This window comes from Callionymus lyra, chromosome 7, assembly GCF_982586985.1.
Source record: "Callionymus lyra chromosome 7, fCalLyr1.hap1.1, whole genome shotgun sequence".
Taxonomy (NCBI): domain Eukaryota; kingdom Metazoa; phylum Chordata; class Actinopteri; order Syngnathiformes; family Callionymidae; genus Callionymus; species Callionymus lyra.
The window spans coordinates 22,128,176-22,142,999 of NC_141824.1; the positions used below are offsets into that span (position 1 = coordinate 22,128,176).

General features: G+C 41.6%; 1 protein-coding gene across 4 annotated transcripts in view; it reads left to right on the forward strand.

Moving 5' to 3' along the window:
* schip1 (schwannomin interacting protein 1) overlaps positions 1 to 14,484 on the forward strand; it is a 189,783-nt gene extending 175,299 nt beyond the window's left edge. For all 4 annotated transcript variants that reach the window (XM_087796382.1, XM_087796383.1, XM_087796385.1 and 1 more), the window contains 6 exons: positions 884 to 1,002; positions 1,536 to 1,653; positions 4,198 to 4,395; positions 6,852 to 6,975; positions 11,591 to 11,684; positions 13,040 to 14,484. In XM_087796382.1, coding sequence (XP_087652508.1) covers positions 884 to 1,002; positions 1,536 to 1,653; positions 4,198 to 4,395; positions 6,852 to 6,975; positions 11,591 to 11,684; positions 13,040 to 13,091 — 705 coding nt within the window. In that variant the 3' untranslated portion in view covers positions 13,092 to 14,484. The remainder of the gene's footprint in view (positions 1 to 883; positions 1,003 to 1,535; positions 1,654 to 4,197; positions 4,396 to 6,851; positions 6,976 to 11,590; positions 11,685 to 13,039) is intronic.
* Positions 14,485 to 14,824: the final 340 nt, after the last annotated feature.

The window sequence follows — 14,824 nt, forward strand, 5'->3', positions numbered from 1 at the left end:
TAAGGTGTTGTCATTAATCAGTAAAAGGACAGAAATTTGCACAATGAAATGGATGAATAAGATATATTTGATTAGACATATATTAAAATAAATAAAAGTAAAATTGAGATTACAACAAATTAAACTTTCATTATTACATGTAGTTAAAACTATGTAACTATTTTATGCGCCGCAGAATGGCTGCCCTGGTTTATTTTTTTGTTTCTATTGCTTATCTTGTGTGTTATCTTATTTCATTCTTTTTTCTATACTGACACCACAAAAATACTGGTTTTGTTAACAACACAGACAATTCAAGTTTCTGATTGTGATTATATCATAAATGCTCATAGTTTTAAAGAAAGAAAGGCACAAATCTTTTACCAAAAACATGAAAAAGGTCTGACAAACAAGTCGAGGCTTTTGTTAGGAAATTGTATATTTAAACATGATCTATTTATATTAAAATACTATGTGAAAAAGTTGCAATAATGAGGGTATGGGAGGTTAATGGGTTCAAACCTGTCAGAGGTGCTCAGAGTCACTAGTTTTTTTTTCAATCTCATCTAGACTGAAAACCTCTCACTCTATAAAACTTACACAAACCTCTCAATCGAACACACTACACTTCGAACAGGGGAATGAAACCGTAATACGCGCTTGAAATACCATTGCGTGTCAGTGATCCTGCTCTTTTCTGCTTTGACAACAGCTACACCTACTGGTCACACTTCTGTATTGCAACCAGCGACTTCGTTTATTTATTTAAATTTACTTTGTTTGCTTTATTGTTGCTTTCACGCCAATAAAAGGCTTTTAAAAAATGATCAAAATGTATTGATTTAATCGTCTGTTTAATGGCGTCATGATGGTGAAGATGACTGACGTTGACCTCCTGCTGCAGGCCCAAAAGAATGAGAGGGAGTCGATCCGGCAGAAGTTGGCTCTGGGCAGCTTCTTCGACGATGGACCCGGAATCTACACCAGCTGCAGCAAGAGCGGCAAACCCAGCCTATCGTCAAGGTAACGGCTTCACCAAAAGCAGTCATCGATCAGTTGGTGTACATGTGACTGAAGGAATTTTTTTTAAAAAAGCCTGAATGAAAAAGTCCAAGAGTTTCACTTTGAACGACTTCTCACGCTTTCCGTCGCGGTCGTGAAGCGACGCACAAAGAGGAAGAGAGACTGTGTGAATGATTGACATCATCCTCTCGCGCTGCCTTCACAAAAAAAAAGAACAGTAGTGTAGCTGGTGCACTCACACACACACTTCACGGTGAAGCAGAAATAGATGCTGCGTTCAAGGACACACACACTCCACCTTGTGTAAACATCCAACTTGTAAACGCACTCGCAGCCAACCTTCTCTCATCAGGACTGATCCAATCAATTTGTTTAATTACTGCATTGAATCAGCAGATTATGGATCTCTAGTTAGATCCAGGGCCACAGTGTCGTCGCCTCCTCAGGGAGATGATGAGGACACGTATCAGGGTCTGGGAGGTTCTGGATCCACTCTCTGCTGTCGTGTGACTTCACCATGTGTGTGTCCTCAGGCTGCAGAGCGGGATGAACCTGCAGATCTGTTTCGTCAACGACAGCGGCAGCGACAAGGACAGCGATGCGGACGACAGCAAGACGGAGACCAGCCTGGACACACCGCTGTCCCCCATGGTGCGTGTCTGTGTCATGTGACCTGCTGAGCTATAGTGTGGAGAGAACATGAATGTACACACTCACCCCAGACACACACATATGGTCAGACACACATGTGGATACACTCGGATGCAAACACATACACAAACTCAAAACACGCATATTACACACCCACACACACACAACGGCACACACGTACATGCTCACACAAAAATGTACGTACACACAAAGGCACAAGCACACACACACAGGCACACGCGTACAGACACACACACACACTTACTCACACTCATGCACACACACACAGGTACACACATACAGACAGACACACCTATTTATCCCTCATGCACACAAACACCCGCATGGGCACATGCACACACACAGAGGAACACACACACACACACACACACACATGCAAACAGACACACATACTCGCCCTCATGCACACACACACACACACACAAACACACACACACAGGTACACAGTTACACACATACAGACAGACACAACTACTATCTCTCATGCACACACACTCACACACAGGTACACACATACAGACAGACACACCTACTATCCCTCATGCACACATACACACACACTCACACACAGGTACACACATACAGACAGACACACCTACTATCCCTCATGCACACATACACACACATGGGCACATGCGCACACACACAAAGGAACACACATACAGACAGACACACCTACCATCCCTCATGCACACATACACACACACTCACACACAGGTACACAAATACAGACAGACACACCTACTATCCCTCATGCACACATACACACACACTCACACACAGGTACACACATACAGACAGACACACCTACTATCCCTCATGCACACATACACACACACTCACACACAGGTACACACATACAGACAGACACACCTACTATCCCTCATGCACACATACACACACACTCACACACAGGTACACACATACAGACAGACACACCTACTATCCCTCATGCACACATACACACACACTCACACACAGGTACACACATACAGACAGACACACCTACTATCCCTCATGCACACATACACACACACTCACACACAGGTACACACATACAGACAGACACACCTACTATCCCTCATGCACACATACACACACACTCACACACAGGTACACACATACAGACAGACACACCTACTATCCCTCATGCACACATACACACACACTCACACACAGGTACACACATACAGACAGACACACCTACTATCCCTCATGCACACATACACACACACTCACACACAGGTACACACATACAGACAGACACGCCTACTATCCCTCATGCACACATACACACACACTCACACACAGGTACACACATACAGACAGACACACCTACTATCCCTCATGCACACATACACACACACTCACACACAGGTACACACATACAGACAGACACACCTACTATCCCTCATGCACACATACACACACACTCACACACAGGTACACACATACAGACAGACATACCTACTATCCCTCATGTACACATACACACACACTCACACACAGGTACACACATACAGACAGACACACCTACTATCCCTCATGCACACATACACACACACTCACACACAGGTACACACATACAGACAGACACACCTACTATCCCTCATGTACACATACACACACACTCACACACAGGTACACACATACAGACAGACACACCTACTATCCCTCATGCACACATACACACACACTCACACACAGGTACACACATACAGACAGACACACCTACTATCCCTCATGCACACATACACACACACTCACACACAGGTACACACATACAGACAGACACGCCTACTATCCCTCATGCACACATACACACACACTCACACACAGGTACACACATACAGACAGACAGGCCTACTATCCCTCATGCACACATACACACACACTCACACACAGGTACACACATACAGACAGACACGCCTACTATCCCTCATGTACACATACACACACACTCACACACAGGTACACACATACAGACAGACACACCTACTATCCCTCATGCACACATACACACACACTCACACACAGGTACACACATACAGACAGACACGCCTACTATCCCTCATGTACACATACACACACTCACACACAGGTACACAAATACAGACAGACACGCCTACTATCCCTCATGCACACATACACACACACTCACACACAGGTACACACATACAGACAGACACACCTACTATCCCTCTCTCAGACACATGTAAATATAGGGCAGACACACAATCTAACACAAGCATACAGAGACTCACACTAACTTACTTTCATGCACACATAAATGCAGGCACACACAATCTCTCTCACACACACAGACTCGTTCATACACACACATAAAGACAATCTTACACACACAAATAAACAGAGATCATCTTTTTTTATCAATGAAATGTCTTTAATAAAACTTGGTAAAATATTGACCACATAATAAATACGACAGTATCTCTCGCTCTGTTCTTCTCACCTTCATCATCATGGAAGTCTTGTGACGCCCGTCGTCCTCTCGCCCCACAGTCCAAGCAGAGCTCCTCCTACTCGGACAGGGACACCACAGAAGACGACTCCGAGTCTCTGGAGGACATGGACTTCGTGAGTCGGCAGAAGAAGCTGCAGGCGGAGGCCAAGCTGGCTCTGGCCATGGCCAAGCCCATGGCCAAGATGCAGGTGGAGGTGGAGAAACAGAACCGCAAGAAGTCGCCGGTGGCCGACCTGGTCAGTGACAGTTTGAATTATTATTCTTCTTTTTTTTTGAGTAAAGTTGAAGTCTTCATGTGGAAAGACCGGTCCACTTCCTTCCTCCTCCCCGTGTCACCACTTAGAGGTGACGATGACCTTGTTCATCATTTTTTCATCCTCTTCTCTCCGCTCCGCTGCCTCTCCACGCTCACACCGCCAGTGGATTCTCACTCGGACTCGACTCTTGACTTATTCAGTGACGAGAGGCGAGGGTCGGCTTCATTCCTAATTCATGCCCCGGAAAGAATGGACGGGTGCGTCGAGAGATGTAGCAGCAGACGGAGAACATCACTGTCACGTCTGGACTGAAGCTACGCTATTGGATCTCTTAGCTGCAGAACAACTGTCAGGATTTGCTTAGCAAGGAAGGATGGATTAGTAGTGCAGCTATGTTTAGTTAGGCAGACAGACGGACATGTGAAGCAAACTCAATTCTCTTTCCTGTCTAATGAGTTCTGCACATTCGTTTGATCCAAGGAAGAGTAACATTTTAGAATTAGACCTTAAATACAACAGTTAACAAAGAAATGCAAATTGTTCAGAAATACCATAGGTTCCGAGCCCGGTCCAGTCTCTGTCAGACATCCTGGTTCACCAACCAGATCCTTCCAGAGAGTGGCAGCTAATCTTTAGGTCGTCCTTTCTTTTAAAGACCTCAAGACACTCCCAAAATAAGTAAAGTAAGTTGAGTTGGGATGTTCAGATAAATCCGACTCCATTATGTTTGACCTAATCACTGACCTAAACAAAGAATCTTCAGACTTCCTTCACACTTGTTATCTCAAACCAGGTCTGTAGACCATAAATTCTGTGTCTTGACATTTTAAGAGTCGTAAACAAACAAGGACAGCATTTCCACATGGCTCCATCCTTCTTTTCCTGATACATATGTCTTTCACAGTCAGCACTTTTAATGCAATGGCACCAAGGTCCATAAAAGTTAAGAAATAGATGCCCAGAGCCCCTGAACCCTGAACCTTTGAACCTCAAACCTTTTGAACCCTGCTGCATGGCAGACAGAATACAAGAAGATGTTTAAGATCTGAATAAGATTCACATTATCAACATTATCAATGTTTAACAATTGAGTACATCTGAAAGAGGACATACATTCAACCCATCAATGAATACACATATAGGGAAGTCATTTAGAATATGTCTTCAGCAGGCAGTTGTAAGTAAACAAGTATGTTAAAGGTGGGAAGCTGTCCTAGAAAATTAACAAGCTAGTTTTATAGCAGGGTAGCTATGTAACTAGGTTGTTAGATAAGTAGGAAGTTCGGTGGGTGAACCGTTAGCTAGCCAAGTGTGTAGGTTGATAAGTTATGAGGTTGTTAAGGTAGGTCTGTAGGCAGCTTGCCTGACAGTTGTTAGACAGTTTGTACTAGTCACCTAGGTAGGTAGGTTTTAAGTTGGTAGGTTATGTAGGTAGGTAGGTAGGTAGGTGGATTAGTGAGCAGGTAACTAGGCTTTTAGGTAAGTTATTATGTTATTCAGTAAAAAGTTTTTTATGCGACTAGGTTGGTTAGTTAGTTAGTAAGGTTGTTAGTTAGGTAAGTGAGTGGATGGGTAATCTGCTAACTAACTTTGTAGGTAGGCTCGGTAGGCGGTTAGATAAGTAAATAACTAGTTTGTAAGAAAGGTGATTGGATTGGTTGGTTAGTACGCAGGTATGTTAGCTCAAATGATAAACTAGCTAACTAGGTATGTAGCAGGGTAGGTATATAACTACATTGTTAGATAGGTAGGTTATTGGGGTGGGTAGTTAGCCACCCAGTAGAGTAGTTTAGTAGGTAACTAGGTGGTTAGGTATGAACACGTGGTGCAACTGTGGTTGTTGACATCGTAAATGAGGTAATCTCTCGTGTGGAAGTGAACTTTAGAACCGAGAACATGTGTATGTCATAGTAAGCAGCAGCCAGACGTGACTCATTTCTACACGCTTCTGTCACTCGAAACTGAAACTGGAAGTCGTTCGCTTGATTCTCCCCTAGAGTGAAATCGAGAGTAAACAAGTAATATTCGTGACGTGCTCGTGAGAACCGATGTTGGTCTCCTGGTTAACTGTGTTCTGCAGCTGGTTAAAGAATTAAGTAACAATCTTGTTCAGTTTGACATGAAGGAAGAACAGCTGGAGGCTCGTGTGTCAACAGTGTCAACACACACACTCTTCTGTGTTGAAGAGGATTAAACCGTTCTTTTGCCTTAACTCAAACAAACCGTGCTTGTAAAAGAGGACAGTTCAGATCCACAGGATCAGAGCAGCGGCTTCAAAAAAGATTCTGATAAAAAACGAGTTCAACTTTTCATTTAGGAAGACGGTCTCTGTCATTTAAGACACATTTAGTCTCAGAAATATGTCGTGACTCTGCGAACATAAGATGTTGAAGTCATGTGTTAAAAATGTGCGTCTGTGTTCTTTCGTTCCTCAGCTGCCGCACATGCCTCACATCAGCGAGTGTCTCATGAAGAGGAACCTGAAGCCCACCGACCTGCGGGACATGACCTTGGGACAACTCCAGGTCATCGTCAACGACCTGCACTCCCAGATCGAGAGTGAGTTTTTTACTAGCGAAGAAGTGACTCTCAGGCCGTCGGCGGATGTGGAAGTCGTAAACATGTCTTCTCTCACTTCTGACGATGGTGATGAAAGCTCAGAAGATTTATCTTTCGTCCGTCATGAAACGTACGCCACGAGTCCCCGCGAGGACTTTAAACCAGCTCTTAACACACCCTGCATGTTCAATTTTAAATATAATCTTCTCTTTTCATCTGTCAAAGTTTTCCCATGATCGTTATCTAACAAAAGAAAGGTCTTCGGGGTTATTGCAGGTGAAGAAACGCTCTGGGAGTGACTCACAGGTGCTTTCCTGAGTACTCTCAAGAAACAACTGTAGTTTGTCTGGGCGGATGTTGAACAATATCAGCCCGTTATATAACTTGAGTACAAACAAAATATGCACTTTTTAAAAAAAATAGAGGAATGTTACCCCACAAAAAAAAAAATGTTTTCAGAAAAAAATCAGATGTCATCTGGTATAACGGACACATTACCTTGAAGGTTTTTGTGAAATAAAATAAATAAATAAAGGTTTTAAGAAGTCTTATCCAACATGAAGTCGGCCTCATACATGCGTTCACACCAATCACGCCCTGAAAGCCACTGGGGTTCAGACTGTTGCACTACATTATGGGATCATTTTCAAGTATGAACGATCTGTTAGTTTCTTAATTAAGCCTTTAATTTTGAGCAACATGTTTCTGAACCCACTCATCAAAAAGGCCACATTTTAGACTTAGTTTTTACTCTTGGCCTGAACATTTCTAATGTATCTGTACATGATGTCCATCTGAGTGATCATTCTCTTGTCTTGTTCAACCTGGACTTCATCCCTGAACCTAAGCCTTTGAAAGTTAGGTCTCAGAGGCGTGTCATCTCAGCCGATACTGCAGACAGTTTTTCTGCTATGTTTGACCGTCTTTCCTTTGATGACTGTCCAGATGTGGACAGTTTGATTCACTGTTACACTGATCATTGTGTTGAAATACTGGATCAAGTGGCACCTGTTAAATCGAACTTGAAAATTCAGAACAAACGGTGCCCTTGGACAAATGAAGATCTCCTGAGTCTGAAGAGACTTTGTCGAAAGACTGAGCGTCTCTGGAAGTCCACTAAACTTGAGGTGCACAGACTTCACCTCAGGGATCTGTTGACTTCTCACAATGAGATGGTAGAAACTGCTAGATCTGATTACATCAGAAAACTGGTAGCAGCAAATAGGAAAAACCCCAAAGTTTTGTTTGACACGATTAATTCCCTCGTGTCTCCTGCTCCTCAAATCACGCCGGTCTTCTGTGAAGCTGACAGCAATGCATTGTTGAGATTTTTCATTGACAAAATTAAATTGATCAAAGAGAAAATCTCTCCCCCTTTGTTGGGAACCCCTACTGTCTCTGAGCCCATCTCCTCCTCTTGGTCATCCTTCACTGCTGTATCTTTGGGTGATATTTCGGCACTAGTGAACAAGATGAAACCCTCCTCTTGCTCAGATGACGTCCTTCCTTGTAGGCTTTTTATCAAAGTATTTGATGTAATTGGCCCCTGGGTTACCAATATGGTAAACCTCTCCCTTTCCACAGGGGTTTTTCCCAATGCATTTAAACATGCCATTGTGGAGCCTCTGCTCAAAAAACCAGGCTTAGACCCAACTGACCTCAGTAATTTCAGGCCTATTTCTAAGCTCCCTTTCTTGTCCAAGATCTTGGAGAAGGTGGTGTCCGAGCAGCTGTCTTTGTTCCTGGATCAGAGCGACATCCATGAGAAGTTTCAGTCTGGCTTCCGTAAACATCACTCTACGGAGACAGCTTTATTGAAAGTGTCCAGTGACATCATGATGTCGGCTGACTCTGGTAAATTCACTGTTCTGGTTCTTTTGGATCTGTCCTCAGCCTTTGACACAGTTGATCACCAGATCCTGCTGAGAAGACTAAGGGATGAAGTGGGACTGTCTGGGTCTGTGTTAGAATGGTTCTCATCTTACCTTTCTGGGCGCAGTTTTAGTGTATCTGCCAATCAAATGAGGTCTGAATCGGTAGATCTGTTGTGTGGAGTCCCTCAAGGTTCTGTTCTGGGTTTATTGTTTTTGCTGTACTTGATTCCCCTTGGTAAAATCATTCAGAGATTTCCAGATGTTTCTTATCACATTTTTGCTGATGACATCCAGCTCTACTGCTCTTTTGACCCAACTGAGCCCCAAAGGCTGAACAGCTTAGTCAATTGTTTGCTAGAAATCAAACAATGGCTGAGTGAAAACACTTTACAGCTTAATGTGGACAAAACTGAAACTCTGGTGATTGCTCCTGATGATAAGATTCCAGGGTTGAGTCAGTACTTGGGTGACTTAGGTCAGTCTGTCAAACTGAGCCTGAGAAACCTGGGTGTTGTATTTGATAAAGACATGTCTCTTGTTCAACACTGCAGAAAACTTACCAGAAACTGTTTCCTTCAACTGAGAAAAATCTCTAAACTTAGGAAAATGTTGTCACAACATGATCTGGAGCTTGTAATCCATGCGTTTGTTTCTTCTCGTCTGGACTATTGTAACAGTTTGTTTTCATGTCTTAACAAGAAGGAGCTGTCTCGTCTGCAGTTCATTCAGAACTCTGCAGCGAGAATTCTGACCTGCTCAAGTAGGAGAACTCACATTTCTCCGATCCTTAAAACTCTTCACTGGCTTCCAGTTTCTTTCAGGATCAACTTTAAAATTCTGGTTCTTACTTTCAGAGCTATTCATGGTCAGGCTCCTCCTTACATCACTGATCTGATCCAGCCTTACACCCCAGCTCGGGCTCTGAGGTCTGTGGATCAGAATCTACTTATGGTTCCACGCACACGGCTCAGGACCAGAGGAGAGAAATCTTTTCAGGCTGTTGCTCCTAAGCTTTGGAACGATCTTCCTCTCTCTTTGCGCTTGATGGAGTCTACTGACTCCTTTAAGAAACATCTTAAGACGTTTCTATTTGTTCAGGCTTTTCCTTGAATTTCTCGAACTCCTGTGTTGTTCTCGGTGTTGTCTTGATCTTTGAAGTATGTACTGTTTTGAGTATTGTTTTGATTGTTAAAGCGCTTTGTGACCCTGGTCTCGAAAAGCGCTATATAAATAAATATTACTTACTTACTTACTTACTTAGTTTCAAGTGGAGAAATGTGAACTTTTCTTCTCCTCTTTACAATCTCTCCACCAATAAAGATGCAGGGTTTTTTCCTGATTCTTGCAGAGGTTGCTTAAAATAAACCACTGAGATTCAGCCCCTTGGGAAACATTTGTGATTCATTGACTTCAAAGACTTAAACCGGTAAAACTAGAAAACTGCTTCTAATTAGCAAGAAGAATTTCTTGTCATAGTTACTCAGCCTCGGTAATATTTTTTGGTGCAGGATTCTAACCACATACCGAGTCTCATCCGAGTATGTCTCAAGTATGAGACAATACTCGAACCCCAATCACATGTGAAGATCTACGATTCGTCCCCTTCAATTTTATTAAATAGGTCTTGTCGGAATTGACTCATCTTTGGCGCCATTTATCAACAAGTATTCCAAAAAATGTCTTTAGTAAATATTTAACTTGTGGGGCTAATTCTTCTGTAAATGTTTGAGTAAGACAAAGTATCGTAGAAAACAATCATGTCGATCAGTGGTTCCTATTGTTGAATCTTCTTGGTTCCGTGAGACATTTGTTCATGGGCCTCAGAGAAAGAAGAAAAATAATCCTTAAAAAAACATGTTCTATTGATTATTACAGGCTGAAAGGTGTTTTATTTTGAAAAATAAAATAGATTTTCTCTTCAATAACGTTAGCGTGTGACTCTAGACTAGTGAAAATGAGTAAAACAAAGACTCTTTAGAATCTATACTTCTGTTTCCAGGTCATTATTCCATATAATAAATGCTAAAACACACATTGACGCAAGTCTCTCAAAGCTAGGAGACACACACACACAGAACACCATCGTCGGCATACAATCAAACATACATGGATGCAAATACACAAACATCTTGTTGTAACCGGTCCAGAGCTCTTGCTTAGTCAGTGTTATGGTGTTTATTTTTAATGCACCATCAGTCCTTGAATATAATGCTGATTTAACTGGTTTATTTGACAAAATATGTATTAGTTTCAAGTATAATGAGGATTTTCGTGAAAATGCTCTCTCGCTCTCAGAGTTGGAAAAACAAAAACCGGATCAAATTTTGATTCATAGAATTAAATAGCCTGTGGTCCAAGATATTCCCTGAAGAGTTTAAAAGATTTACTTCTGGTCCCTCAACTCTGATCTGATTCATCAAATAAACTTGCATTTCTGTCCCTAGTCTTTCTTCTGATTAAAGTTAATTAAAGATTTGTTAAAGATAGATTTAAATCAAATGTAAAAAAAAATCCAAAACAATCGAGCTTTATAATGTGAATCTTCTAACATACTGACATGTTTGTGTTTTACATTTGTTGACGGCCCCTAACAACAGTCTCAGTTTATATGTGGCCCCTGAGGAACTTCAACGACGCACCCTGATGCATGGCTCCTGATGCTTAGTGTGTTTGTGGAGACAGTATTGATGCCGTCATTTATGGTGTAAAACTCTTTCCTTTCCCTTCTTCTCCCCCTGCAGGTCTGAACGAAGAGCTGGTTCAGATCCTGGTGGTCCGGGACGAGCTGCACATGGAGCAGGACGCCATGCTGGTGGACATCGAGGACCTGACCAGGTAATGGAAAAAAAAACCTGAGACCTCTGAAGAGGAAGTGTCTTATTGGGCTGAGACGTGCGGCCACACTCGGGGTTCATGGGGAACAGGTGTTCAGAACTACACCCAGAGCATTTACAAGAACGGCAGCCTTTCCCAGAATCCTGCTGCAACACAACAAACAAACACACACTCGGTTGTCGTGACTTCTTCACCGTGTTTGTTCTTCCACATGTAGGTTGGAAGTTATGTTGGTTGTTAGGTAAGCAGGTAGGTAGGTTAGTAGGTAACTAGGCTTTCAGCCAAGTTATTAGGCAACTAAGATAATAGTTTAGTCATTAACAAGGTTGTTTTGTCACTAGGTTAGTTGGTAATTAGGTTGGCAAGTAGATTATAAACTAACTATGTAGGTTTGTGGGATGTTTAGATAGGTGGGTTGGTAAGTGGGTAGCTAAGTTGTAACAAAAGTGATTGGATTGGTTGGTCATTAAACAGGTTAAATGTTGGTAGCTGGCGACAATAATAAACTAGCTAGTTAGGTATGTAGCTGGGTAGGTAACTAGGTTGTTAGGTGTTTAGGTTAGTGGGGTGGGTAGTTAGCTAGCCAGGTAAGTAGGTGACCAGGGGTTTAGGTTGGTAAGAAGTGACTTGTTCACGTGATCAGTTAAAACCCATCGACTCATGATTGATGTTGAATTGTTTCTCGTTTCCTTCAGGGTTTTTACAACAAATCAGTGCAAAAAGTTTAGTTTGAAACATCGAGAGACACAAAGAAACTGTGAATTTACACATTCAGAGACACAAATACACACACATTCAATCGGGTCTAAACTGACTTTAAAGGGTTATTTTTTATTGATGAAATGATGTCTAAAATAAATTGATAAAGTTGTTAAAATATGACGAATAAAGGCCTTAAATATTTACCTGTTCAGAAGTTTTAATCTCAAATATCAACATATTAACCCTTCGAGACTAGACTTCGTTTACCTTAATAATATTTAAAATACAGTCATCAAATTAGATGTTCCTAATACTCCTTGTTGTGCTCCTGGAAAAAGAAAATTGAATAATATATTTAAGATATTTAATTCACATATTTTTGGGAAGTTTGAAGAGATGATGGATCAAAAGACTGTTGACTGGAAAATAAAAAGGCTAAACTACATGGTCTGGTTCAAATGAATGCTCATAATGAATTTTTAGATCAACATACATTGGATTTTTAGCTTTTTTTCAGCACGGTTGCAAATCTTTAATAGTGAATCATCACAAAATACCACGTGCTGCCTGCATTTTAATAGTAACAGCATCTGGTTTGTAATTGCAACATATTATATTTTTAGTTTTCTAACTGTGTGTCTCCTCGTCCTCAGGCACGCTGAGAGTCAGCAGAAGCATCTGGCTGAGAGGACCCTCACCAAGTGAGACCACCTTCCTGCACCATCAAGCAAGAGCCCAGCCGGACTCCTGCCCTGAGCTGATCCAGACCCTCCTCCCTCGCCTTGCGCATTCCTCTGTGCCCCCCAACCCCCCCCTCCCCATTGAACGCAGCCATAGCTACAACAACGCATTACTGTCACTTTAAAAAAAGAAAAAAAAAGGTGAAAACCTGCTTCTCCCTGAGCTTCTGATGTTCCACTCTGTGCACTCAGGTTTCCTCCCACAGTGCCAAAACCATAACCAGGGTTAAATGATGACTCAGCAATTTCCAAATGAGCAGACAAAACAAACTAGTTACGTTTCACGTTTTATTTCGATAAAACTAAAAAGAAAATATACATCCTCAATTTAATTTTGAAAAAAACCACAAGAATTTGCTTTTCTTAATTGTATTTTTTTTTAAACAAACAAAAATGTATTTTACATTTTAATTTGAAAGTTGAGAATGTTGAAATTGCCGGGATCTGTTTTTCCTTAATCAACTATAGTCTTACTTCAACTGTAAAGTGTCCTGAGATAACTTTATGATAAGACACTTGAAATAAAATTGAATTGAATTGAATTGAATTGAAAAAAAAAATAGTTTTTTCAGTTTTCAATCAAAATATGTTTTCAATTTAATTTGAACTTTGTCACCTTTAAAAAGGACTCAATGTCAGAAACTTTTCTAAAGTACAGATACTTTGCCTAAGGGCCCCATTAAAACGAGAAAAGAGCTGGATGTGGCCCTGGATAGATGGATGGATGAATTTCTTTTTTTATTTAACCTATAACTGTCATGTTGCCAGGCGGCAACCTTTCCAGGGTGTCCCCTAATTTTGACCTCCATCCATGAATAGATAGATGGATAAAAACGATTGTAGATCTACCGTAATAGACGGTATGAAAGTGCAACAAATGTTTGCAGTCACTCGCCCACCAGTGTTCTAATGCGTTGTTGTAGCTAGTATTCCCAGAAAACTTAAGCCGCCTTCTCACACTTGCTTCTGCAGTTTGACCCAGGAGTGTGGGGGGGCGAGGAGCGCCCCCTCCTGCTGGAGGAGGACAAAAGTGATGATGTAGTTGTTCCCAGCTTCCTGTGCAGTGAGCGGCATCGCTTTGCTATCGTTTGTTTTCTACCTTTGCCACTAAATTATTACTGTCAGCAGCAAGAAGATTCAACAATAGTGCAAACTTTAGTCAAAAAGAAAAGAACATTATGACGATGAAAAAATCCTTCAAGAGCTTTTTGGTTGGACAGTAAATTGAAAGTATTTCAAAGTTTTAGATTCTGCACAAACGGTAGTTTTTCAACGGACAACCGTTGATCTGAAGGTGCTAACACGAGTGTGAAGGAGTCATGCCTGCCTTGTAGTGGAGTCGTAGCTTTTGGTAAAAACACTCAAATTGCTCTTCAACATTTTGTGAATGTTGATTTTTTTTTTGTTTTCTGACACGAGTCATTTGAAATGAGAAAAGTGTGTTAATATTGTTTTCATCCTGTTGTTCTCAGAATGTTTATTTGAGGGAAGAAATGTTTATGTACAGATATGTAAAAAAAAAAAAAAAAGAATAAACTTTGTTTCATATAAGACGAGCTTCGCTGCGTGTTCTGTTGAGCAACAGCTTCCTCTCTCCGTCCTGATCCTTCAGTCAGCGGACGTTCTTTCAGTCGCCCACAACACTCTCGCTACACGGCTTCCTTGACTCAGATACTCACAGTGACACCACAACACCAG